This window comes from Muntiacus reevesi, chromosome 5 (assembly GCF_963930625.1).
Source record: "Muntiacus reevesi chromosome 5, mMunRee1.1, whole genome shotgun sequence".
Classification (NCBI taxonomy): Eukaryota; Metazoa; Chordata; class Mammalia; order Artiodactyla; family Cervidae; genus Muntiacus; species Muntiacus reevesi.
This window is the reverse complement of record NC_089253.1, coordinates 40,889,497-40,915,761: the sequence shown is the minus strand read 5'-3', so window position 1 is coordinate 40,915,761 and position 26,265 is coordinate 40,889,497. Positions and strand designations below refer to the sequence as shown.

The 26,265-nt window shown below is 55.7% G+C and overlaps 1 protein-coding gene across 1 annotated transcript; it reads left to right on the top strand.

Annotated features, from left to right (window-relative positions):
• The first annotated feature begins 484 nt into the window (after positions 1–484).
• Positions 485–22,863, top strand: EHD1 (EH domain containing 1). The gene is made up of 5 exons (XM_065937674.1): positions 485–1,109; positions 4,654–4,751; positions 15,692–16,104; positions 21,519–21,683; positions 22,135–22,863. The coding sequence occupies exons 1-5, from the start codon at positions 706–708 to the stop codon at positions 22,657–22,659; spliced, it is 1,605 nt and encodes a 534-aa protein (XP_065793746.1). The 5' UTR covers positions 485–705; the 3' UTR covers positions 22,660–22,863.
• The last annotated feature ends 3,402 nt before the right edge of the window (positions 22,864–26,265 follow it).

The following is a 26,265-nucleotide window of genomic DNA, read 5'->3' as shown; positions in this document are numbered from 1 at the left end:
AGGGAAGCAGGGGCGAGAGGACGAGGCAAGGAAGGGCAGTGCAGACAGGGGACGCAGGGCACCAGGGGTTCCCCCATGCTTCTGGGGATTCTGAGTGGGAGGAGGAGGGCCGTCCATTGAGCGAGCTGCGGTGGGGCGCGTATTCAGGGTACTGGGGTGTCCAACTGGGAATCTCGCGGGGAAGGAAGACGTGCAGACCCTAGGACCTCCGCGCGCCTCCCTCCTGCCAGCCGCCTTCGCGACCGCAGGACTTCCGCGAGTAGCCCCACGAGGGGCGGGGCGAAACAGGTGCGGTTGCCACGGCAGCCGGGCCCGGGGTGGGGTGGGGGGGCTCAGCGGAACTAGCGGCGCTCGCGAGATTTGGAATCGGCCAATGAGAGGCGGGGGAGGGGAGGACGTGGCGCGGAGCGCGCGGGCGGGGCTCCTCCTTCCCTCTCCCAGCTCCTCGCGGCCCCGAGTGGCGGCGGCGCGCGCGCTGGGACGCGCGGCCGGGCCTTATAAAGAGCGCACGGCTAGGCGCGCGTTCCACTGTACAGAAGGGCACTCGGCTGGCCTCGTCGTGCGCCTGCGCAGTGCGGACCGCTCCCCGCCCCCCTGCCCCACCGCCCCCTCAGCCGGCCGGCCCGGCCCAGCCTCGGCTCCGCGTCCTCGCCCGGCTCTCAGCCGCCCCTTCGCCCCGCAGCAGCCAACCCGGTGTCCGGCAGCATGTTCAGCTGGGTCAGCAAGGATGCCCGCCGCAAGAAGGAGCCGGAGCTCTTCCAGACGGTGTCCGAGGGGCTGCGGCAGCTGTACGCGCAGAAGCTGCTGCCCCTGGAGGAGCACTACCGCTTCCACGAGTTCCACTCGCCCGCGCTGGAGGACGCTGACTTCGACAACAAGCCCATGGTGCTCCTCGTGGGCCAGTACAGCACGGGCAAGACCACCTTCATCCGGCACCTGATTGAGCAGGACTTCCCGGGGATGCGCATTGGGCCCGAGCCCACCACCGACTCTTTCATCGCGGTCATGCACGGCCCCACCGAGGGCGTGGTGCCGGGCAACGCGCTCGTCGTCGACCCGCGGCGGCCCTTCCGCAAGCTCAACGCCTTCGGCAACGCCTTCCTCAACAGGTAGCCACCCCTCGACCCGGGGGAGGGGGCCGCCGGGGTCGCGACCGTCCAGTGACCACTGCCTCCGCTGGTCTTTGTCCGAAGCCCCCGCGAACCCCCCCCCCCCCAGCGACCACTCCCCGGAACTGGGTCCCCTGCCGCTTTCCAAAGAAAACCCTTACCGAGGGGGTCTGCGAATGGGCGTCGCCGGCTCCCGCGGCTCTGTCTCTCCGCCCCACCCCCCGAATTTCCCAGGTTATCGGTTTAACTCCCAACCCCCCCAACCTGGCAGATCCCAGACTCCTCACATCCCTCAGGTAATCTTGGTTTCCACCTCTTTCCCTAAGTCTGGGCGCACCTAATTCATTCAAACCAACCCCCTCACCCCCACGCTTCAAGGGTCTGTTTCTTAAGTGTCCTGGAAAAATACAGTGAAACTTTTAGATGTTCACTTTGCTGGTGTGGTGTGTCTCCCCGGGGACTGGTGGTTTGTGGAGGAGGGACCAGGGAGATCTGCTGTGGCCTGCTGAGTTTGGGGCGGCCTTCAGAGGCAGCAGACAGAGGGGAGCCCCAGCACTTCTTCCAGGGGCAGCTCTGAAGGGCCTGTGCTGCTTTAAAGGTTTCTGGGGTAAGGGTCTGTGCTTCCAGGCCGTGGCCCCCGGAGCCCTGGAATGAGATTCCAGCCCCTGTAAACTCCCTAGGATGTTCCCTAACCTACTTGGGCCTCCGTTTCCCAGTTAAATGGGTAAATGAGGATAACCCTGTAAAGGTCTAACCTTCAGGACGCTATGAATGAAATACGTCAGCCTGCTCTCTCAGGAGCGCTACAGCCTGGTTCAGTTTTCTCTAAAGGAACTCAAGGTCCCAGCTCAATGGGGATTCTAAAATCCCTCCCCCCACGCCCCCAGGGGACATACCAAAGGACTTCACAAATCTGTCCTCTCTGCCAAACTCCATTAGAGTGACTTTACATGCCTTTCAAAGTCCCTTCTGGGGAAGGGCCTAGGAAGGAATCCCTGACTCTTGCCTTCCAGAAGGTCCCCGCCCTGTGTGATCACATTCCTTTCCAGACACTGTCCAGTCCCACAGGGTAGACCAGCTCACCCTCGATCCCAGTCAGTGGCCAGGCTGACCTCCGTGTGCAAAGCTGACCTTTTAACCAAGAAGACAGGCAGGCTTCTGTTGTCTTTTTGCTTCTTCGGGGCATTTAAACCTGCCTTCCTGTTTCATGGCTTCTGGTGTTGATGAGTTAGGGCCAGAGTAAAGTCCTTGGAGTGAGACTCCTGAAGAGGCAGGGTCCTCCTGGCCAGGAGCCCGCCTCGGAGGGATACTGGGGTCTGAGACCTGTACCTGTAGATGGGCAGCTGGCTGACTGTCACCTGGTGGGCGCCGTACAGTCTTGTGGAAAGTTTCCCTGCCAGGCTGGAAATTCCGAGACTCTTAGGTCTGCTCTCCCGGAGAAATTTGGGAGGCTAGAAGGAAGGAGCTGTATCTCCTTCTGCTGGCCTTAGGTGTCCACTGTTGATTGTGAGAGCAGACCTTTTTTGTAAGGAGAAGTGGATGTATGACCTGTTTTCTGAATTTGGAGACCTAAAGTTTCAGAGCTGGAAGGGATCTTAGACATCATCTTGTTCAGGAAACCGCTGCTCAGGGAGCCCAGCCGTTGACGAGTTCACCACCGAGCAAGTTAATGCAGCGCCCTTGCAGGGCCGACTGTCTGCCTTTGTGCAGCCAGTTACCTCCTCCTGCTGCTTCTCCCTGGGAAAAAAAAAAAAAACAACAAAACAGCAGTTCAGGAATGCCGAGTCGAAGAGAGGCACCCTGACTATGCTGGTGCCGCAGGACCCCAGAGCCACGCTTTTATTTCCTCTGCCACTGCTTCATCGCCAGAGGGTCCCAGAATACTAACGACCTCAGCGGAAGGGGCCTCATCAGCCGAGGGTGGGGATGTGGCTTTGCGCTGGAGCCGAGGCCCGAGCTGTGTCAGCCCGTGTAGTACACCAGCGCCGCCGGCCAGCCGGGGCACACAAAGGGGGCTCTTCACTGGCTGACACAGCCTCTCCCGCACCCTTAAAGAGACTCGTTGAGTCATGGACTTGACTTTCTGGCCTCTTCCCCCTGAGTGGCTGCTCTAAGACTCAAATCAGAGGCAGGGCGCAGCCTGGGTACTTGTAACTGGTACTTGTAGCTCGAGATGAAATTAGCACGTCCTTGTTGGTGAGAAAACAGGATGGGACGCATCTACACTGCCCGCTCCCTTTCGTGTTTGCAGCCTCACTCCCCGGGTTTTGCAGAGCACCTGATCTGAACAGATGTCAACTTACTGGCTACGCTCTTGACAAGACCATTTTACGTATGTTACGTCTCAGAGCTGGCTGAAAATCCTCCCGTTTTGGTTTTCTCTCCGCTGACTCCTTCCCTGGCAGGAGCGCCAGGTCGTGCGGTTTATTTACAGCATATGTGCTCTGCTGCTGGCACAGTGAGGATGAGGCCCAAGCTTTCTTCATCCTCGGGGTCAGCAGCTTCTGCTAGGCTGTGTTTGCAGGCAGCACCTCTCGCCCCCGGCCAGCGGCCCCTGGCCTGTGGGCTGCCGTCACTTAGGGGGGTGGGGCCACAGGGAGAAGCTCATCTCCTCAGATTCCTAGACAATGGGCCAGTATTTTCTTGGCTTGCAGTACCTTTTCTAGAGAAGTGTTTAAAGGACTTCTCTGTGTCCAGTCGAGAATCTCTGGTATCAGATGGGACAGTCCTTCTGGGATGTTTTGAGCTCGGTGGGAACTCACGCACGCAGAGCTGAGCCCTCGCCCGTGACTCTGTGGCTTCCTTCCTCCCCACTTTGCTTTGACTTTCAGAGAATCTGGTGTCTGTGCTTCCCTGCCCCACCATCCACCAGCTTGTGTGGTCCCCTGACTGTCGCTGGCCACTGCAGTACTTTCACCTGAGCAGCTGGGTGGGAGGGAGGGCTCCCTCCCACCATACCAGCCAGCCATACCAGCTGACTCCAGCAGGTATAGGAAAGGCCATCTCTCTTGGTGTGTGGAAATGTAGCCAGGTGGTTGAAAATCTGAATATGGAATTCCAAGGTCCCCGTTGTCACTTTTCTCCCTTCCTTCTGGATTTGAATGGTGACTGAGGCTTGTGCGTGCAGTTTTTGCTAACATGTCAGCAACTTGGAAGTTGAACTCTCGAACTCTGGGGGGAAGAGCTCAGTAAGGGAAATGCTGATGTCTGTCAGTTGGAGCTTGCTGGTTGGATTCCCAGTTAAGACAATACGAGCAATCTGCTGGCCACCCCGGAAACCTTTTTTTTTTCTGGCCACACGGTATGCAGGATCTTAGTTCCCCCACCAGGGATCAAACCTGTGCCTCCTGCATTGGAAGTGCAGCATCCTCAACACTGACCCGCCAGGGAGTTCCCACCCCTGGAAACTTAAGACAGTAGAGAAACCACCTTTAGGTTCCTTGCTTCTTAAAGGGAAGCCATAGGCAGAGATGAGGGAGTACAGAGATCACTGCAATGATACCCTAATCTTGACCTTGCTCTTCGGGCTCTTGCTCTTGTGCAGGTTCATGTGCGCCCAGCTGCCCAACCCGGTCCTGGACAGCATAAGCATCATTGACACCCCGGGGATCCTGTCTGGAGAGAAGCAGCGCATCAGCAGAGGTAAACAGGCTCTGACACAGCCCAGTGTCATCAGACGACTTCGGTCTGACGTCAGGGACATGGCCCAGAGGCTGCTCGAGTCTCTCCCAGCCCGAGTGAGAACCCTTTTCCCATCAGCCTTGCTAGCTGCATGACGGCTTCCTTTGCTGAGGATACAGGAGCTGTCAGAGTGGGACAACAGCCAGCTATATGCGGTTTTCAAGCTTCCCAGTCCCTGGGGCCTTCTGGAAAGGAGGACAGGATCCTGGTTGGCTGTGAGGTCCAGGTACCCCCGTCAGCATTGCTGCTCTGAATGAGCCTCTGGTTCCCCTGAGGCTCATTCACCTTAGTTTGAAAACTTTGCCTCCCAGAGGTGTATAAATTCCCAGCGAGTCCAGCAGGACTGTGAGAGAACAGTTTGCCTTGAAAGAGCAAGCCAAAAGGAGAAGCTGGCAGGGATCTGTTAAACATTTTGGGCTGTGGAAACATGTTTAAATTTGCTTAAATGCTGTTCATCAGCAGCCTCCCTGGGTGCCGTGCGTGGTGGTAAGTTTTACATGCTGAATATTAGTGCACCAGGCCCATTCTAGTTGTGTAAACCCCTGTCCCTACTTCACCAAGCTTTTCTAAAGATCTGGTTCAGGATGCGCCTGAACTGGGTTATATTTCTGCTGCTGCTTCTTTCTGTAGAGGGAGGGGAGCCTCGGGGTTTGAATGCTTTCTGGGAGGAGCATGGGGGCCAGCTCGGTGCAGAGTCTGCAGCTGCAAATGTAAAAGTGAAACAGGATCAGCCTCAGAGGGGGTTGAGGACAAGTGGCCAGATTTGTTTATCATTAACTCGCAGGCCTCTCCTGTCTCTCTCTCCCCCTTCCCCAGCGGGCTGCCCGGCATTAGTGAGCTTCGCAGCAGAAGCCAGCAGTCTGAGATTTGGGAGGCAGTATATCTGTGAGGGGGTGGGGGCCCTGTTTTTGGTGGTGAGAAAGCCTGCTGCTCCTTTTTTTTTCCTGGCTTGTGGGCCCCTGTTGATATGGGATTGCATCAGAACATGCTGAAACTGCTCTCTTATCTCTCCATCTGGTTTCAACTTTTAGGTTTTCCACCCTGATGATAGTTACACTGTAAGGGCTCAAGAGAGCAGATTTGGGGGCCTCTTTGAAAGTGGCGGGGACAGTTTTTTCTTTCTTATTGCTGTTATTGTTCCAACCTGGTTTTAAGAAAATGCCTGATAAACAAGGCTCTTGTCTTGTCATTTGCCAAAACAAGCCTTGAATATCTGATTAAGTTACTCTTAAAGAGAGAGACCCACAAAAGGGAATTTCTTCTCCATCTCCCTCCAGGACTGAGCTACCCTGGGGGAACTTTCTTTGAGGCTCTGTAGAGTTCTGTCTTTAATGGCCTCGGGGAGTAGGCGGGGAGAGGGTTCTCCTGACTCCGGGACGTCAGATCAGATTGGTCAGTTGATGTGAATGCATCTTTGAATGAGGGATAATAGGCTTCATAAAAAGGGCTTCCCCAGTGGCTCTACGGTAAAGAATCCGCCTGCAGTGCAGGTAGCAACAGGAGACACAGGTTTGATCCCTGGGTCGAGAAGATCCCCTGGAGGAGGGCATGACAACCCACTTCAGTATTCTGGCCTGGAGAATCCCATGGACAGAGGAGGCTGGCAGGCTACAGTCCATAGCGTGGCTCAAAGTTGGACATGACTAAGGTGACTTGGCACGCACGCACACATCCTCCCCAAATGCCACCCTCTTACAGCCTTCAGAGCTGGCAGTTAAGGTATTTAGGGAAAAGCATTTAGGCTTCTTGTGGTCCCTGTTGTCTCCTAAAAGGGAACTCGGAAATAGCAGTTTTCCACCAGTGCTGTGAAGTTCCCCTGCTGGGCAGTTTTTGAAATTTCAGGCAGGGGGCTTAGAGCTCAGGGGACTGAGCAGTTGGGCGTATCTGCCTCTTTCTTTGTTTTTTTCCCAGTATTTATTTACTTGGCTATACCGGATCCCCAGTTGCAGTACGCAGGCTCTTCAGTCTTCGCTGGGGCATGCAAAGTCTTCTTGTGGCATGTGAACTCTAGTTGCCTGACCAGGGATCGAACCCAGGCCCCCTGTATTAGGAGCACAGAGTCTTAGCTGCTGGACCACGGAGGAAGTCCCATGAGTGTCGGTCTTGCTGCACAGGTTACCCTGGCCCTTCCTGCAGGGGTGTTTCCCTCCCCTGCTCCCCTTCCGTCTGCTTCCTCACCCCATCCGTAGAAAGGCAGGCAGTGGTGTCTGGACTTGCTGCCTGCAGGTCAGGCACCGAGCAGGGCCTCAGCGTGCTCTGCAGTCAGGCCGTATGCATGTTACTGGGGACCAGGCCGTCCCGGCCCACTTGGTACCCATGCACATGGCAGATACTTGGAGGAAGAAGCTAGCAGGAGACTGCTGTATTTCCCCATCATGGGCAGGAGGAAGGAGGTTGGCTTACAGATAAGTGCATCACTTTGATTGAAGGCGGGCTGTTCTCCTGTGAGGGATCCAGCTGATTTTATCCACTGTTTCTTTCCCTCTATAACTCTAGTGGTCTTAAAAGTATTCTACTAAAAGTTTTGGGCTTCCCATGTGACACTAGTGGTAAAGAACCCGTCTGCCAATACAGGAGACTTAAGAAATGTGGGTTCGATCCTTGGGTCGGGAAGATCCCCTGGAGTAGGGCACGGCAACCGACTCTAGTATTCTTGCCTGGAGACTCCCATGGACAGAGGAGGCTGCGGGGCTATAGTCCATGGGGTCGCACGAAGTCGGACACGACTAAAGCGACTTAGCGCGCACTAAAAGTTACCAAGTTGGGATTTACTGTGGGCTATGTTTGTGGTCAACGTTTTATCAGTGGAGAAAGGCCATCGGACTGGACCTCTTAGATGTGCTGGGTGTGGCCTCCGGGGTGGTGTCCTCCAGGTGGACACAAAAGCGGTTGGCTTCTCCTTGGAGACCCCATTCATCTGTCGCCGCAAAGGTCCCACGTGCCCCGGCAGAGGAAGTCGGGAGGGTAGTGCGTCCCAGGCTCCCTGGTGGCCGCCCCTCGCTCCCGGGGCCGACAGGGTGGAAAGCAGGTGTTTCCCTCTCAGAAAGATCGGGTCCACAGCACACGTGGGTCCCAGGCAGGCAGCAGGCATTTCTGCGGTCTGCTGACCTCATTCTCTGGAAGTCGAGCAGCCTTCTGGAGGCTAAAATTGGCGTCACTTATTGCATTTACCTCCAGTTCCCACCCCGTTGGCCTGGCCCCTCCTGACTTTTCCCCTTTCTGAACGGGGCCTAGCTTGTGCAGGAAGTACTGGGTGGGAGATAAGAGGTGGGGCTCGAGCAGGCCCAAAGCAGTCAGGACCCAGCCCAGGCCCCGCAGGAGACACCTGAGAAGTGCTGCAGGGAAGAGTAGGGGCCTCAGGGGCCTTGAGCTGCCCCCCCACCCTCTTGTGCTAAATCCTGAGTGCCTCTGAAGATAAAGTGCTCTCGTGTCAGCGGACAAAGGTGACCTGCGGGGCCGGCATTCATTCTTGGGTGCTGCCCGTGTGACTGATACAGGGCATTCCAGAGGGCACATGGGGCCCGTGGGGCTGACGCCTGGGGCTCCCAGGCTGCTGGCTGCCGGCACGGCCTGGGCAGGAGTGGGTCTTCCCACACCGGTCCTCCGTGGGCAGCGGAGGGAGGCGCTCGGTGGAAGCAGGGGCCAGGCCAGGGCACCCCCGCCACTGTCATGGCGAGGCTGTGAGCTGAGCCGCAACTTTTGTGCCTCATTTTCCCCTTCCCCGTGGGAGTGGAGTCAGCAGGGGCCAGTCGTTTCGAGTTGCATTAGGGGATGGAGCTCGGCTGGCCAGTGCCTGCTTTCTGCTTGACCTCTGCGCTGGGACCCAGCGCCACTCGCTGGCTGCAGCAGCTGCCTCTGTCAGGAAGCCGCTGCTCTTCAGATGAGGAAGCAGAGGCTTAGCACCGTTAAGCAGACTAAGAGGACACAGGCCAGCACGTGCTGGCGCTGGGATTCAAACCCAGCAGAGGCTTCAGTGTGCCGGAGGACGGCGCTCTGGGCCGAGGAGCGCTAAGAGCGTGGCTCTGACAAGCCCTGGGCCCTGCTGTGCCGGGCTCAGCTCCCCGGAATGCGCAGGGTCTACCCTCTTTCTCTCTCCACCTGAGAACAGATTCCAAGTCCAGAAATGGGCCAGAGGTTCAGGGCTTTGAACAGCAATGCTGAGATTTCTTTCTGCTTTTTTTCCCTCCCTATTCTCTGCCTCCAGCTAGAAATCTGTCCCCGTCGTCCATGGACAGGACCTGGGAGCCCTGGCTAAGGCTGGATTCTTACTTGCTCCCTGCTAACTGTCCCTGGATCTCAGGCTCCATCTAAGCTCAGGAGCCATCCCTGGTCCAACCCTGGAGCCCTCTGACCACAGGTGGCCCTTCCTGCTGCCTTCTCCTGAGAGGCCCTGGCCCCGAAAGCTCACTAGGTTTTCTGTAGCCCATTGAACGACTCCATGAGGCTGCCTTGAAGCCTCGTGAGAGGCTGAGTACTGCATCCCTTCTGGGTTCCCAGCACAGATGATGGCAGAAGGTTCGAGTCCCAGGTCAGTGCTTAGGAGCTGGGGCTCTCGGGGGTTGCTGCGCCCCGGGGAGCCGCGTCAATAGAACAGGGAGAGCCGCCCAGCCTCCGGGTCCCATCGATGGCCACAGGAATTTGCGTGTGTTAAGCTTTTGCCCTAGTGCCTGCTGCCCAGTTCAGTGTTCCACAAATGTCAGCTGAAGAAAAATACACTGAAAAACCCAGGGATTCCCAGACTGTGATGAGGAAGGCCTTTCTCTGAAGAACATCCCGAGGAGGCTGGAGGAGGGGCAGCACTGACTCAGCAGGCATTTCCCTTCCGACTCCAGGACCTCCTCTGGGGGCCTGGCTTCATTCAGCACAGCTACCCTCCTCAGGGCCTCCCTCACACTACCTCCCCCCAAACCCCCACCCCCCGCCCCTGTCCAGCTTTTGGCTGCTCTGCCCGCGGGGGTGTAGGACCAGCCCATGCTGGATCCCCACCTGTTCTTGGGCAGCTGCCTGCAAACGCTCAGTTTATATTTGGGGTACAAGGCATTCTTCACATATTAGAAGTCGTTGCCCACACAGCCGTTGGAATTTGAGCTTCTTGGGCCCAAAATACAAATCCTGTGAGTAAGAGATTGCAAACATTTACGGAGCGCTTAGGGCGGGTCAGGCACTCACTCGGTCACAGTGAAACTTCCACCTTCACATTGCAGATGAAGAAACAGAAGCTCAGAGAGTAGAAGGTCCAGGCCTGACTCCAGAGTCCATCCACCCTTCCCCCCCCCAACCTGTTCTTTGTTGCTTATTTCTAGGCCAGATTTATTGAGGTCTGTTACATACGATAAAAGTTCAGCCAAGGCAGCAGTTGTATAACCACTACCACCATGACCGAGATACAGCTTTCATCACCCCCAGAAAGTTCCCCACACCCCTTTGTAGTCCCTCATCTACATCCCTCATCAGGCAACCGCTGAGCTTTGCCCCAAGGTCGTGCCTTTCCAGAAAGTCATAGACAGAATCGTGCAGAATGAAGCCTTTAGTGTCTATATTCTTGCACTTAGCATGTGCTTTTGAGGCTCATCCATCTCTGAGAGCCTGCAGTTTATTCCTTTTTGTAGCTGTTGTATCCTGGGGTATGGATGTACCGTAACTTATCATCCATCCTCCTGTCGAGTGACATCTGGGTTTCTGGTTTGGAGCAGTTTTGAATAAAGCTTCTGTAAACGTTCGTGCAGGGTGCTAATTTTAATTTCTCAGCTCTCGAGGCATACGGGGTCTTAGTACCCTGACCAGGGATCACACCGGTGCCCCCGCAGTGGAAGTGCCGAGTCTTAACCACTGGACCAGGGAAGTCCCAATTTCTGTTTCTTTGGGTAAATGCCTAGACTGGGGAGGCCGCATTCTGCCACCTCTGTGCCCTTCCCGTAAGAACTGTAGCCCAGGGAAGCTCTGAACAAGTCCTCACGGTGTGTATTCTTCGCTCTTTAATCTCTCTTGTCCTCCTGCACCCCTTCCTCCTGGCCCCGGTGCAGGCTAAGCATATGTGATGGGAGCTGTGGCAAGAAACGCCAAGGCCCACGCAGCTTGAATGGCAGGAAACAAAAGTTGACTGGAGACAAACCCTCTATTTGCATTCTAGAAACTTCTGGAATATCTGAAGCAGCTTTCCCCCCAGCTACTGGAACTAACCTGCGTTTGGAGGGTGCTGGGCAGGGGCAAGGCTGAATCCCAACTCTTCCCTCTTCACCTCTGTGCCAGAGGTGGAGAGCGAGACTCTTGACTGGAAGGCAGACCCCGTCTGGAGGGAGCCAGAGCCACAGGGGCAGAACCCCTGCAGCAGCTGGGACCTGCAGGAGGCTCGGTGGGGACGGGGCCAAGGCGAGGGGCAGGCTGGGGCCTCCTGTCTACACGCCCATGTAAAGTATGCATGAAAGTGTCAGTCACTCAGTCGTGTCTGACTCTTTGCGACCCGATGGTCTGTCAATGGATTTCTCCAGCCAAGAATACTGGAGTGGGTTGCCATTCCCTTCTCCAGAGGATCTTCCTGACCCAGGGATCAAACCCTGATCTCCTGCACTGCAGGCACATTCTTTACTGTCTGAACTACAGGAAGTCTGAAATATGCACAGCATGCGGTTTACCATTTCAACCATATTTTAAGTGCACAGCTTTAAGTACGTTCTCATTGTTGTACAAACACCACCACCAATCTCCTCCCTAACTTTCTTCCCCTTCCCAAGAGAAAACTCTCCCCATTAAAGTACAGCTTCCCTCCCCGTCTCCAGCCCCTGGCCCCCACCATTCCACCTTCTGTCTGTGGGTTTGACTCAAGGCACTTCATACCGGTAGAATCATCCTCCGTGACTGACTTGTTTCATCATTTCATAATGTCTTCAAGGTCCCAGAACTTCTGAGCCAAGCTTGTCTCTTATCAGCGCTGGCTTTTACTCACACTGCAGGCTCAGCCCTTTCTTTCCAGCTCATGCCCCCGACTGTGTGGCCTGTGGCCTTTGTGGGTGTCAGCACCCTCATGACCGCCCCTCCTGAGATGCCCGAGGCCGCAGCACAGTGTCTGCACTGGTGTGTGGGGCGTGGTGTCCTCCTCACTGGGTGCACGTGCCTTCCTGCTTCTGCGTGGGTTGCTGTGTGTGAGGCCTGATCCCGCTGCCAAGGCTGACCTCTAGGATGTCCCAGAGCCTGGAGGCTCAGTGCCTGGGGCAGTGTTGGGGTCGGAGAGTTCCTTTCTAGACGTGTCCTTGGTCCCAGGACTTGGCACCTCCCACTGAGCCCCTTGGGACAGAGCGCAGACTCAGTCGCTGCTCTCAGCACCCCTGATGTGGGTCGGTCCAGCCCTTTGGTGCCCATGGAGACACACAGGCTGAGGTGTTGGGGGGCCCTGCGTGGCTGTAGCCACGTGGTAGGACATGGTCCTCCACCTGAGACCCTGTGCATGACCTGTGAGCGTGCTTGGCCAGCCACCCGGTCTCTCTTACCAAAAGTGTGAGCACTTTCCATATAAACAGGAAATTTCATTCACCTGCAAAAAAATGGGCTTCGCTCTGTTGGCTCCAGCTTGAGATGGCGGCGAGTAGCTGGGTTTGCAGGCAGGGTCGCGGTCACTCTGGGCAGGGCTGGTGGACCTGGTGCCTCATTCAGAGGCGATTCCTCCTCCTCTTTCTCTCGTCTTCCTGCTCCTTTCTCTCTTCTCTTCCTCTCCCCCCATCAGCTCCCCCCACCCCCTCCATGCTGGGTGGAGTTCGGAGGTGACCTCAGCTCCCCACATGCCGTGCTGAGTCCCAGGCCAAAGCTAACTGGGCCTCAAGCCCAGCCCATCAGGGCGCCCCTCTCCCAGCAGCTTGGTTTTGGCATCGCCGCCTCCCCAGCTGTGGGACTCGGGTCGTTTGGACTTGTGGCGGTCTGAGGATGAACAGCGTGCCGAGGGGAGAAGGGGGGCCTCATTTTTTGCCGAGAGGGAGCAGCCCTTCAGTCCTGAGTCATTGCCTTCTCAGCACTGACCTGCCGTTCCCAGAGCCAGCCATAAAAGGCGCTGGCAGCGAGGCTGGGGCCAGCCTGCTCCCGGCTCCTCCAGGGCCCTGGGGACCTTGTACTTTGGAGCCTGCAGCCTGGCGGTGGCGGGCGGGGAAGTGACCCAGCCCTTACCCACTGCCTTCATACACCCTCTGAGTGCAGGGAATCTGGTAGCCCGGCTGTTCCTTCGTCTGCACAGCCCCTGGAAGGCTGATGGCTCCCCTGCCCAGGCTCAAGGTCACAATCACAGGGGCTTTGCTGCCCCCGACTCCACCTCTCTCCCACCCTGTTCAAAAACTGGAGTGGGGGGGCGGGCGGAGCCTCCTGTCAGAGCGTCCTGGTTCCCCGCCCCCCCCCCGTCCTGTGGTGGGAACGGGTTGCCCTGGCCAGGCTGTGTGCTAAGTTGACGGAAGTTATACTTTTGGGGTTTTCCTGAAGTTTCGGTGTCTTCCCACAAGGGTCAGCGCTGGCCTCTGGCCTTAGAGCCAGGCGGTGATGCACCCGGTGACCCGGAGCCTCGCTGCAGGGGCCCTGCCCCCTCTCCCCGGCCTGAGCCTGCCCGACCCGCATGCAGTGTCGTGCGGTGCCGGGGCCTGTGCTGGGAGCCCATTTAGTCCTCCCTGTGAACTTAGGAGGAGGAATTGTAATTTGACTTTTACAGAGGAAAAAAAGTGTAACTCAGAAGTTAAGAACTTCAGGTCACAGAGTCAGTGGCCTGAGCCGGGAATGGACTCCAGGGCTTTCCTACTAAGGGCCTGCGTTGCCTCTGCGTGTCCGGGTGCGGGCAGGTGCCTGCATGGCTGTGGCCTCAGGCGGGCAGGCAACCCTGGAGCCCATATGAACCAGGGGCCGGGCAGCCGGAATGTTTGTCTAACCAGGCATAGCCTCACCGCCGGCACGCCCCACACGGCCTGGTTTATCTTAAAGCACCCCCCGCCCCCGGGGAGTGTTCTGGCTGGAGGGGAGGCGGCCCACGAGGCTGGACTCACGTTCAGCCCGGGAGGCTTGGCGGGACGGCTCAGCCCCCGCCTTACAAGAAAGCAGGGAGGACAGCCCTGTCTGTGGCACCGTGAGTCACTCTGGGCCTTGTGTTGACACTTGGTCCTTTTCTTTGGTCTCCCCCTACCTGCTACTTTGCTGTTTCCTGCCGTCTAGAGAAGGCCTGTTTAAATCCCAGCCTGGTTGGAGTGGGGAGTGGGGGTGCAGCTCTGCAGTGGAAGGGGCTGGTTTTTGGTCTGTTTCTGGGCAGTGTCCCAGGCCCTTCTGTGCAGGAGTGCTTTCTCTGGCACCTTCTCAGGGGCGTGACTATACTCTGGGAAGGACACAGTGGTTCCTAGGAGGGCCGGCCTGCATTTGGGGTAGCCTCTGGCCAGCAGGTAAGGAACAAGGGGACTTGCCCAGAGTCATGCAGAGAGTGGTGGCTTGAGGGCTGGGACCCAAGCCTCCCAAAGACTCTTGAGGCCTTGTTTCCATGGCCTTCCTACCACTCCTTAGTATTCCTAAAAGATAAGCAGAAGTTTTACTTCTGGGGACAGTACAGGGAGAAGCATTTTGAGGTGGCATAATTGTAAAAGGGGTTACAAATTAAACCAGTATTGCAGAGACTCACAGATCCTTTGACTTCAATGAGGCATCTGATAGTTTGTGTGAAATACAATAGTTCTGAACCCAGAGTAGGTATTCAGCTCCTGTCCTCACACCTGCATTCCAGTCCCTGGGGAGGGAGACAGGACACAGGGTTGGTGCGCCTTTTCATGGTTTGTTCGTTTCTGCAGCAGAGAGGCTGGGAAATTCAGTCTGAAGCTGGGGGACTGGGAATTCAGCTGAAACCAGACAGTTCTGTCAGCAGTGCAGCCACAGACCAACAGCCTTAATTGTTGTTGGGAAACAGCACAGAATAGAGTTGGGAACCGGGGCTTAGTCTAGCCGATTCATTTTAGAGGGGGAAGTGGTTTGTAGCACTTTATAGGTTTATAGAGCAAGGGTCAGCAAGTATTTTCTCTTAGGGTCAGAGTGTTCAAAATGATTGGCTTTCCAGGCCTCGTGATCTCTGCCACAGCCGAGCTCTGCTGTCGTTAGCATAGAAACAGCCGGAGACAGTGCAGGTGAGCAGGCTGTGTTCCAGTAAAACTTTTATGAGACAGGTGGCGGGCCACATCCGGCCCCTGAGCTGTGGCTTGCCAACCCCTGTTATAGAGGGTGGATGCCATTCCCGCAGAGCACGGAGCCCTGGACAAGCGGCAGCTGCAGGTCTTCCTGCTCCTAGCGGTGGCTGCCATGCAGGGGCACCCAGCCGGTGGCGCCCAAGTCTGTTCTCATCACCTGGTGCTGAACTCTGCCGCTCGGCCTCCGCCTTGCTCTTGCCATAGTTGTACCCACTTTAGGACTTGGACTTCATGAGTTTCTTTCCATTGTTTGGGCTTTATTTTTCTCTATTTTTTTTTTTCCATTTCCATTATTACGGGCTTCCCTTGTGGCTCAGCGAATCCACCTGCAATGTGGGGGAGCTGGGTTCAATCCCTGGGTTGGGAAGATCCCCTGGAGAAGGGAAAGGCTGCCCCATCCAGTATTCTGGCCTGGAGAATTCCATGGACTGTATAGTCGCTGGGGTCGCAAAGAGTTGGACATGACTGAGTGACTTTGACTTTCACTTTCCATTATTTGTTTGTAAAGCACCTCTTAGTGCCAGGTGCTACATGGGTGAGGGCGTTACCATGGTGGGTACGGAGGTAGGGGGTGCCTGACTGACCCGCTGCCCTAAGGGTGCTGCGCTGTCCACAGGAGTCCCTTCTGGAAACTTAGGCTGAGAAGTGCCAGGCCAAGTCAGAGATGGGAGCCATCAGACCCCCAGGGCCCCTGACCCACCCTTTCTCTTCCGGCAGGGTATGACTTCGCAGCCGTCCTCGAGTGGTTCGCCGAGCGGGTGGACCGTATCATCCTGCTCTTCGACGCCCACAAGCTGGACATCTCCGATGAGTTCTCAGAGGTCATCAAGGCCCTCAAGAACCACGAGGACAAGATCCGTGTGGTGCTGAACAAGGCTGACCAGATCGAGACGCAGCAGCTGATGCGGGTCTACGGGGCCCTCATGTGGTCCCTGGGGAAGATCATCAACACCCCCGAGGTGGTCCGGGTGTACATCGGCTCCTTCTGGTCCCACCCACTCCTCATCCCTGACAACCGCAAGCTCTTCGAGGCCGAGGAGCAGGACCTCTTCAAAGACATCCAGTCTCTACCCCGAAACGCCGCCCTCAGGAAGCTCAACGACCTCATCAAGCGGGCGCGACTAGCCAAGGTAGACATGGGGGGAGCGGCTGTGGGCCAGGGCGCTCTGGGGCAGCTGCTCAGGGCCCTGGGACTGGATACCCCAGACTCGGCCCTGCACTCATTGCCCACACTGTGCCATGCCTCGTCTGAATCTGTCCTCTTGTGCACCCGTGGGTGCAACCTCTTCCTCACTGAGATTCTTTTTAACACATAAACATCAAAACAAGAAGATGCCACTCTACCGAGAGGCAGCCTAGGGAGTAGAGAGTGGGTGGGGGAGCTGCTCAAGGCCTCATCAGCTGCCCCCCCAGGCCAGCCGAGCGCTGAGTGCCTGCAGCACATGCCGGGTGTCGGGGATGCAGTGGGAACTGCCAGGTTCCCACTCTCCCAGCATTTGTCCGCCGCACGGGGGAGAGCAGAGGGCGAAAAGAAAGCACAGTTTATTTGTATTGTCTTAGTTGCTACGGAAGCGGGTGGCTGGGGAGCTGTCCTGAGGAGGGTGGACCAGACTGGGGGGACCTGGGCGGGAAGTGATGCTTCAGCTGGAACAGGAGGTAGTTCGTGGAGAATCAGGGCAACGGCCTGCGGGCCCAGGGAGACCACTGGCTGGCCTCCGCCCCAGAGGCCTTGTAAACCATCCCTACCCTCCATGGAAGCTCAGGGCCTGCTGGCATCTGCACACAGCTTCTGAATTGCTCGAGTTCAGAGCCTCAGTGCCTTGCTGACCACTTCACAAGACTCCGGGGTCTGGGAAGGGAAGGTTAATGCTGCCAGTGGACCCTTCAGACATCGAGGAGCAGAGCATGTTCCCTTGTGTGTCTGAGCTCACACACTCAGTCGCGTCCAACTCTTTGCGACCCTGTGGACTATTGCCCACTATGCTCGTCTGTCTGTGGAATTTCCTAGGCAAGAAGACTAGAGTAGGTTGTCATTTTCTTCTCCAGGGGATCTTCCCACCCCAGGGATGGAAACCATGTCTCTTGAGTCTCTTGCTTTGGCAGGTGGACTCTTTACCACGGGATCAATGGCATGTTCCCTTAGGACATATGATTTATTTTGGATAATGCCACATCGTGAGCATCTCCAGGGGTAGGCCCTGTCCTGGGAGAGCCGGGCAGCCCCCAGGCCGTGCTCCTGCCCCCACGGAGCTGACTGCCTGTGTGTAGCCGAGAGGCTTTGGGGCTCTGTTGTGGGCCAAACACAGTGACTCAGGGCACCCACTGTCTGAGGCCTGAATTCAGGTAGCTCTGGGTACTCCCTGTCCCAAATAATGGGCAGTGACTCTTCATCCTTCACCCCTTGGTGTGTCTCCATCCTGGTTACCCAGAGTGCCCCAGGACCAGTAGACTGGAGCTTGCTAGAAGCACAGGTTTCTAGGTCCTACCTCTGCCCCACTGAACCGGAATCTGCACTTGGACATGGTCTCCTGTGACCTACTGTATGCTTAGTAAAGAGGGAGAACCCTGCCCTGGAGGACTTGGGCTGGACTAGAAGAACCCTGCCCTAGAGGACTTGGGGCTGCTCGGTTCTCTAGCTGTCTCACTTCTGGAACCTTCCTGATGAGTGAGCTGGTTCTGAGAAAGGAACCCATTAGAACATCCACGTAAGTGGCTCCTGGCCTCAAGGGACAAGTGGCGTCCTGAGCTGAGGAAGAGAGTGGTGAATGGAGGGGAGTGCTAGCCTCCTGTTTCCGGTCCAACTTCTGCTTGGTCACAGGAAAGGACCACGCCACCGCCGCCCCGCCCTCCCCAGCCTCCAGTCCAGCCAGGGCAGGGTTCTGTCCCAGCCTCTCAGGACAGAACGAGGGGCAGGCTTCGGGCCCCTGCCCGTTCTTCTGCAGAGATGGCGTGTAGTGGCGTGGCCCTCGGGCACATTGAGTCAGCATGCCTGGAAAGCCCCAGCCTCTCCAGTTTTGTCCTGCACCTGCTGTTGTGAGACTGTTTCCTTTTCCTGAACTGAGTTGCTCAGTCTCTGCCGGCCTGTAACGAGCAAAGCTGTGACTGTGACCCTGTGACCAACCTGCTTCCCTCGGCACTTCTCAGCCAGGTTTCGACCCTGCGGGGAAGACAGGGTCAGGCCAGTGGAGGGGTTTTTCAGGGTGGAGTTGGCAGGTCTGGGAGAAGAGGGCGTGAGGCTGGCTGGCCACAGCCCTCCTTGCTGGACACTGCTTGGCAAGGTGACAGGATTAGAGGGCTGTGCTCTGGCCAGGTTGCCAGTGTTACTGCCCACTATAGGGAAGGGAAGGGTGTGCCACCCTAATTGGCAGGATGTATGTTAGGTATTGGCAGTATGAAAAGGCAAAATGATGCGATACTGAAAGAGGAACTCCCCAGGTCGGTAGGTGCCCAATATGCTACTGGAGATCAGTGGAGAAATAACTCCAGAAAGAATGAAGGGATGGAGCCAAAGCAAAAACAACACCCAGTTGTGGATGTGACTGGTGATAGGAGCAAGGTCCAATGTTGTAAAGAGCAATATTGCATAGGAACCTGGAATGTTAGGTCCATGAATCAAGGCAAATCGGAAGTGGTCAAACAGGAGATGGCAAGAGTGAATGTTGACATTCTAGGAATCAGCAAACTAAAATGGACTGGAATGGGTGAATTTAACTCAGATGACCATCATATCTACTACTGTGGGCAGGAATCCCTTAGAAGAAATGGAATAGTCATCATGGTCAACAAAAGAGTCTGAAATGCAGTACTTGGATGCAATCTCAAAAACGACAGAATGATTTCGTTCGTTTCCAAGGCAAACCATTCAATATCATGGTAATCCAAGCCTATGCCCCGACTAGTAGCGCTGAAGAAGCTGAAGTTGAACGGTTCTATCAAGACCTATGAGACCTTTTAGAACTAACACCCAAAAAAAGATGTCCTTTTCACTATAGGGGACTGGAGTGCAAAAGTAGGAACTCAAGAAACACCTGGAGTTAACAGGCAAATTTGGCCTTGGAGTACGGAATGAAGCAGGGCAAAGGCTAATAGAGTTTTGCCAAGAGAATGCACTGGTCATAGCAAACACCCTCTTCCAACAACACAAGAGGAGACTCTACACATGGACATCACCAGATGGTCAATACCAAAATCAGATTGATTATATTCTTTGCAGCCAAAGATGGAGAAGCTCTATACAGTCAGCAAAAACAAGACCGGGCGCTGACTGGCTCAGATCATGAACTCCTTATTGCCAAATTCAGACTTAAATTGAAGAAAGTGGGGAAAACCACTAGACCATCCAGGTATGACCTAAATCAAATCCCTTATGACTATACAGTGGAAGTGAGAAATAGATTTAAGGGACTAGATCTGATAGAGTGCCTGATGAACTATGGACGGAGGTTCGTGACATTGTACAGGAGACAGGTATCAAGACCATCCCCATGGAAAAGAAATGCAAAAAGGCAAAATGGTTGAGGAGGCCTTATAAATAGCTGTGCAAAGAAGAGAAACGAAAAGCAAAGGAGAAAAGGAGAGATATTCCCCTTTGAATGCAGAGTTCCAAAAAACAGCAAGGAGAGATAAGAAAGATCAGTGCAAAGAAATAGAGGAAAACAACAGAATGGGAAAGACTAGAGATCTCTTCAAGAAAATGGGTTCGATAAAGGACAGAAATGGTATGGACCTAACAGAAGCAGAAGATATTGAGAAGAGGTGGCAAGAATACACAGAAGAACAGTACAAAAAAGATCTTCACGACCCAGATAATCAGGATGGTGTGATCACTCACCTAGAGCCAGACATCCTGGAATGTGAAATCAGGTGGGCCTTAGAAAGCATTACTACAAACAAAACTAGTGGAGGTGATGGAATTCCAGTTGAGCTATTTCAAATCCTGAAGGATGCTGCTGTGAAAGTGCTGCACTCAATAAGCCAGCAAATTTTGAAAACTCAGCAGTGGCCACAGGACTGGAAAAGGTCAGTTTTCATTCCAATCCCAAAGAAAAGCAATCCCAAAGAATGCTCAAACTACCACAGAACTGCACTCATCTCACACGCTAGTAAAGTAATGCTCAAAATTCTCCAAGCCAGGCTTCAGCAATACGTGAACCATGAACTTCATTTGTTCAAGCTGGTTTTAGAAAAGGCAGAGGAACCAGAGATCAAATTGCCAACATCCGCTGGATCATGGAAAAAGCAAGAGAATTCCAGAAAAACATCTATTTCTGCTTTATTGACTATGCCAAAGCCTTTGACTGTGTAGATCACAGTAAACTGTGGAAAATTCTGAAAGAGATGGGAATACCAGACCATCTGACCTGCCTCTTGAGAAACCTATATGCAAGTCAGGAAGCAACAGTTAGAACTGGACATGGACCAACAGACTGGTTCCAAATAGGAAAAGAAGTACGTCAAGGCTGTATATTGTCACCCTGCTTATTTAACTTATATGTGGAGTACATCATGAGAAAAGCTGGGCTGGAAGAAGCACAAGCTAGAATCTAGATTGCTGGGAGAAATATCAATAACCTCAGATATGCAGATGACACCACCCTTATAGCAGAAGGTGAAGAGGAACTAAAAGGCCTCTTGATGAAAGTGAAAGAGGAGAGTGAAAAAGTTGGCTTAAAGTTCAACATTCAGAAAACTAAAATCATGGCATCTGGTCCCATCACTTCATGGCAAATAGATGGGGAAACAGTGGAAGCAGTAGCAGACTTTATATTTTTGGGCTGCAAAATCACTGCAGATGGTGATTGCAGCCATGAAATTAAAAGACGCTTACTCCTTGGAAGGAAAGTTATGACCAACCTAGATAGCATATTAAAAAGCAGAGACATTACTTTGCCAACAAAGGTCCATCTAGTCTAGGCTATGGTTTTTCCAGTGGTCATGTATGGATGTGAGAGAGTTGGACTATAAAGAAAGCTGAGCATCGAAGAATTGATGCTTTTGAACTGTGGTGTTGGAGAAGACTCTTGAGAGTCCCTTGAACTCCATGGAGATCCAACCAGTCCATCCTAAAGGAGATCAGTCCTGGGTGTTCATTGGAAGGACTGATGTCGAAACTGAAACTCCGATACTTTGGCCACCTCATGCGAAGAGTTGACTCATTGGAAAAGACCCTGATGCTGGGAGGGATTGGGGGCAAGAGGAGGAGGGGACGACAGAGGATGAGATGGCTAGATGGCATCACTGACTCGATGGACATGAGTTTGAGTAAACTCTGGTAGTTGGTGATGGACAGGGAGGCCTGGCGTGCTGCGATTCATGGGGTCGCAAGGAGTCAGACACGACTGAGCAACTGAACTAATGTTAGAAATACCTAACTAAGGTACTGAGTTTAGATAAAGCCTGAAACATCTAGGAATAGCCTTGTGGGAGTTTTCTAATCCTTAGTCATCCCTTGGGCTGTCCTGATGATCATGCATAACTTAATCAGGCCACACCCTGAGAAGGTGTCCGGGAAGCTCCTGACTCTGCCCCTTCCCTGTCTTCACAGGTCCACGCCTACATCATCAGCTCCCTCAAGAAGGAGATGCCCAATGTCTTTGGGAAGGAGAGCAAGAAGAAAGAGCTGGTGAACAACCTGGGCGAGATCTACCAGAAGATTGAGCGGGAGCATCAGATCTCCCCCGGCGACTTCCCCAACCTCCGCAAGATGCAGGTACGGCCACCCCCTTGTGCCCTGGGAGTGGGCTGGTGGGGATCGGAATGTGGAAGGCTCGGGGCACTGGGGCAGTGATTCTGGAGGGAACCCCAGCTCCAAGGGTGGGGCCTCCCAAAGTGGAAGCAGCACCCCACCCAATCGGAAGCTGACCCGGGGAGAGGTGGACCCGGGCCGTGACACCTTGCAGGGGAATGTGGTGACTCACCAGAGGGGTAGGGAGAGGGCAGGGCCGTGCCAGGCACCCCAGCCTCCTCCCAATTAATTCTTGCCTCAGTCCTGCTAGGAAGAGACTGTTTTTACTTCCGATTTAAGAGATGGGGGAGCCAAGATTGAAGTGGTTGGGGCCATGGAGCCAGCTCTTTTTGCTTGGGGACCCTTTGCTGCACCTGCAGCGCCAGAGCCCGGGAGGGCCTGACCCAGGCCTGTCTGCTCTTCCCTGCCGTGACAGGAGCTCCTGCAGACCCAGGACTTCAGCAAATTCCAGGCCCTGAAGCCCAAGCTGCTGGACACAGTGGACGACATGCTGGCCAATGACATCGCCCGGCTAATGGTGATGGTGCGCCAGGAGGAGTCCCTGATGCCCGCCCAGGTCGTGAAGGGCGGTGCCTTCGACGGCACCATGAACGGGCCCTTCGGGCACGGCTACGGCGAGGGGGCCGGTGAGGGCATCGACGACGTCGAGTGGGTGGTGGGCAAGGACAAGCCCACCTACGACGAGATCTTCTACACGCTGTCACCAGTCAACGGCAAGATCACGGGCGCCAACGCCAAGAAGGAGATGGTAAAGTCCAAGCTCCCCAACACGGTGCTGGGGAAGATCTGGAAGCTGGCCGACGTGGACCGGGACGGGCTGCTGGACGACGAGGAGTTTGCCCTGGCCAACCACCTCATCAAGGTCAAGCTGGAGGGCCACGAGCTGCCCGCCGACCTGCCGCCGCACCTGGTCCCGCCCTCCAAGCGGAGGCACGAGTGAGCACCCGGCCAGGCGGAGGCTGGGGGGAGGGCCCGCAGCCCCCAAGACCATAAAGACTGAGTGCTGTTTGCTCAGCTCGCAAAGGAGAACCACCATCTTTCTCTTAAGGCTGCTCCTGGGGAGGCAGGGGTGATACTCGTATGTGAATGATGGAATTTTGTGCATAAGAACTATGGATATTTTTAATATATAACGTTAGAGGCAGCCCTCTTTCTCGCATCCTCCGTCTGGCAGCCCCACGCACGCAGGGCCTCTGTCCTCCCGTCCTCACCTCCCGAGGAGGGGGGGTCGCCCTGGCTCGCCCCTCCTGCAGCTGCGGCCTCTGTAGACAGGGACGCAGGGTCCCTGTTTGTTTCAGGCTGAGTCGCTCCGTCAGGCCAGTGGCTCCTTTCCCTGCCCAGCCCGGCCTCCGCCCGCGGTTCAGTTGGTTCTGTGCCTTCCTCCTTACCTTCCCGAGGTCCCCTGTCCACAGGCCCTGCCCTTGCTCACACGTCCCTCTGACTTGGCATCACAGAAGCCAGGCCCAGCTGCCCTTTTTGCAGGGAGTCTGGGGGCACAGGGTGGATGGGGTAGAGAATGTCTTCCAGAGAAATACGTAAGCTAGTTTTTCTTCTATAAAGTAACCCCTTTCATACTTGACTGAATTTTCCGGTAACTTCCGGCCACTTGTTGAGAAGCTGTGACTTGTGTCCCTTCCCCACACTCCACTCAGGAGCCATGGGAGGTGGGGTGCATGCGGCGCACACCCCGCCAGAGACCCCAGAGGCGGCGTCCCCTGCTTCACCCTCTCACTTCCCTGGAACATTCTGGCACACCTCCGTGCCCCACTTTGGTGAGCAGCGGGTCCTCAGGAGCATTGTGTGGCTTGGTGCTCCAGCCCAGGCCTGGCGGCCAGACAGACCAGGGATGGCCCAGCCCCTACCCTCTCCCACCTGCCTTCCTCCTAAGGAGGGCTCCACTTGGACGCTCTTAGAAAGGCGCGCCTAGGCTGAGTAGCCCGAGCCCACCGGGGCCAGTGAACATTCCCGTGGGCCAGCGGTTGGCCTCCAGGGCTGTCATCACAGAGCCCCTGTGGCAAGGGCAGCCGGCTTCCCACCGGCACACCCTCAGGGGTCTCAGGGACTCCTTCACTCTGACATCTGACCTGGCCCACCCTCCCAAGGCTGCTCTCTAGGCCTCCACTGGGTCCGCGTCCCCAGGAACCGGCCTCCTTACCTGTAGCGGGCCTCGACCCGCACCCCACACAGTGTCAGGAGGATGGAGGTGGCTGCCTCGTTGGGAATTCACTATCGGAAGTTTCAGAGACTTAACCACACTTGCCCGTGGGGAGATAAAGCAACTGAAGACATGACTTTTTCTTGCATTAAAAAAAGTTAAATTGTGCTGAAGCTGGCTTCTGGCTCTGAGATGTCTCTTCCCAGGGCCTGCTCCCCACAGTGCCTGTCGGGGAGCTGGCAGAACAGCCAGGGGGTGGGGGCCAAGATACTAGCAGAGACAGATTGGCAACCCAGCCGGGTCAGGCCTGCAGTGGGGCCAACAGCCCCCTTTCCTTGTGCTCGGTGGGGGCTGAGCAGGAATTATTTGGGGGAAAGATGGGGTGAAGAGGTTGGGAGAGCCTCTGATGCCTGGGGACTAGGCTTCCCTCGCCCCCAGGGGTTGGGGGAGCAGGTGCCCCCCCCCCCCATGATCTTCAGCACATCACCTCCAACCTGGGCTCCGCCCCAGCCGTGGACAGACAGGTGGGCGCCCACGGGCACCTGGAGGGGGCAGGCAGACATAGAATACTGGTCTCTGTGCTGGCCCCAGGGTGGTTTAGAGACAGGAAAGGCGGTACTTTGAAGGCAGACCAAGCAGATAACACCAGCAACAAAACTACAAAGGGTGGAGCCAGCCAACGTCACAGATGGGGGACTGTTTGTACCCGCAGAGCAGAGGGTGACAAATTGGAGCCGATGCCGAGGAAGTGCAGATTTGAGGTGCAATTGGGGTGGAATCCGCTCCAGGCACGTTTGTGGCAAGAGGCAGGATGTGAGCAGGTGCCTGTGGGTTTTGAGGGCCAGGCTGAATGCACCACTCAGAGGGTTGACCCTGATCCTCCTGACCTGGAAGGTCAGCATTCTCTGCATTTGACAGCCAAGAACCTGAGACTCAGGAGAGCTTGAAGAGCAAGTGTGGCGGGTCTGCCCAGCTCCAAGAGCACGCACACCACCGAGTTTCCAATAGAAATTATTCTTTGAGAGGAAAAGCAAAGCTGACAGGTCACTGCATCCCCCAAAGCCTGCAGCAGTAGATGCAGGCTTGAGAAACCCACCTTGAAGACTAAACGTTGTCACTCAGTCCTGGGATCCTGAAAGCTTGGGGCAGCCCCTTGATTTCTAGTCACTTGAGAGGCGGAGATGCCCGTCCAAGCTATTAAAAAACAGGACTGACAGGTTCCCTTGTACCTTGAGTGTGAGAAGTGCTGTCTGGCCACCCGGGGGCTTCCACCCCTGCATGTCCCAGCCTGGGAATGCTGCTCTGAGGCTCGACCAGGGGCCGAGGGCAGCCCCAGAATTCATGCCTTGGTTTGGGTTTTACAGGTTGTGGGGGAGTGGGGGAGTCCTCTCCCAGCCATGATGGGGTTTAGGAGGGCCAACAGGTGTGGCCACCCTCCAGGGGAGGGCCAGCCTCCACCCTTTGCCTCCTCCTCAGCTCCCCACCTGGCCAGGATCCTGGGTGAAAGGCTACCTCTTCAGAGGCTGGACTGGGGTCAGGTCAGGGTTCCAGCTGCCTCCTAGCACTCCTGGAGTCAGAGACATTTGGGGCAGTCTGCCCACATGGTGCCTCAGATCCCAGGGCGCCTGGAGGGGAAGGGGGTCCACTCACTGCCTCAGGGACCCACACAGCAGCTCTGTCTTAAACCTGGAGGTTCCACGTGAGAGCAATAAACAGCTCTGCTCTTTAATAAAAAGATGAACCATGAATCCCATCCTGTTAGCTCGCTGGTCTGAGGATATGCCCAAGGCCACCCGACAGTGAGAGGATTAGGCAACCCACCCATTCAAATCCCAGCTCTGCCACTTGCTGGGGCTCATCTGTCCTCTCCTCTCCCAGGTCTGTTTCTTCAGGCACTGAAGGCAGACAGTGACCCCTGCTTCCCAGAGGCAGGGCCCATGGACACCTAACAAGTGGCCGCCTTTCCTGAGCACCTCGGGGAGGCTGATGAGGGTGGGAGTGAGGGTGCAAGGAGCCCAACACCCCACCCAATTCCCAGAACAAAGCAGGCAGGACCCACCCTTCCCTGAAGCAGCTCCCAGACTTGGTGGCGTCCAAGGGCCAGAGGGGGTGGTGGCCGAGGGGGCTTGGGCCTGGCTTCCTGTGCGCCCAGAAGGATTGATAATTAGAAAACCACATGGGGCTGCAGCCGCTGTGGCTGTGGGGCGTGGGAGCCCCTATGGCGTGCAGGAGCAGCACAGAGAAGGTTTTTGGAAGAAAAGCCAGGATGATGAAATCACCATATGTCCACCCATTTGGAGCGTGGATGTTTCAAAGGATACACCCCTGTTGTGCTGGGGTGGGTGGGGGAATGGGCCTGTGAGGCTGCCAAGGACTTGCTTGGGGAATGGG

Bases quoted from the DNA above. Each gene is read 5' to 3' on its own strand.
- EHD1 (XM_065937674.1), top strand. From the start codon at position 706: ATGTTCAGCTGGGTCAGCAAGGATGCCCGCCGCAAGAAGGAGCCGGAG. The intron at 16,105-21,518 runs GTAGACATGGGG...CTGTCTTCACAG, and splicing joins AGCGGGCGCGACTAGCCAAG to GTCCACGCCTACATCATCAG. The intron at 21,684-22,134 runs GTACGGCCACCC...CTGCCGTGACAG, and splicing joins CCAACCTCCGCAAGATGCAG to GAGCTCCTGCAGACCCAGGA.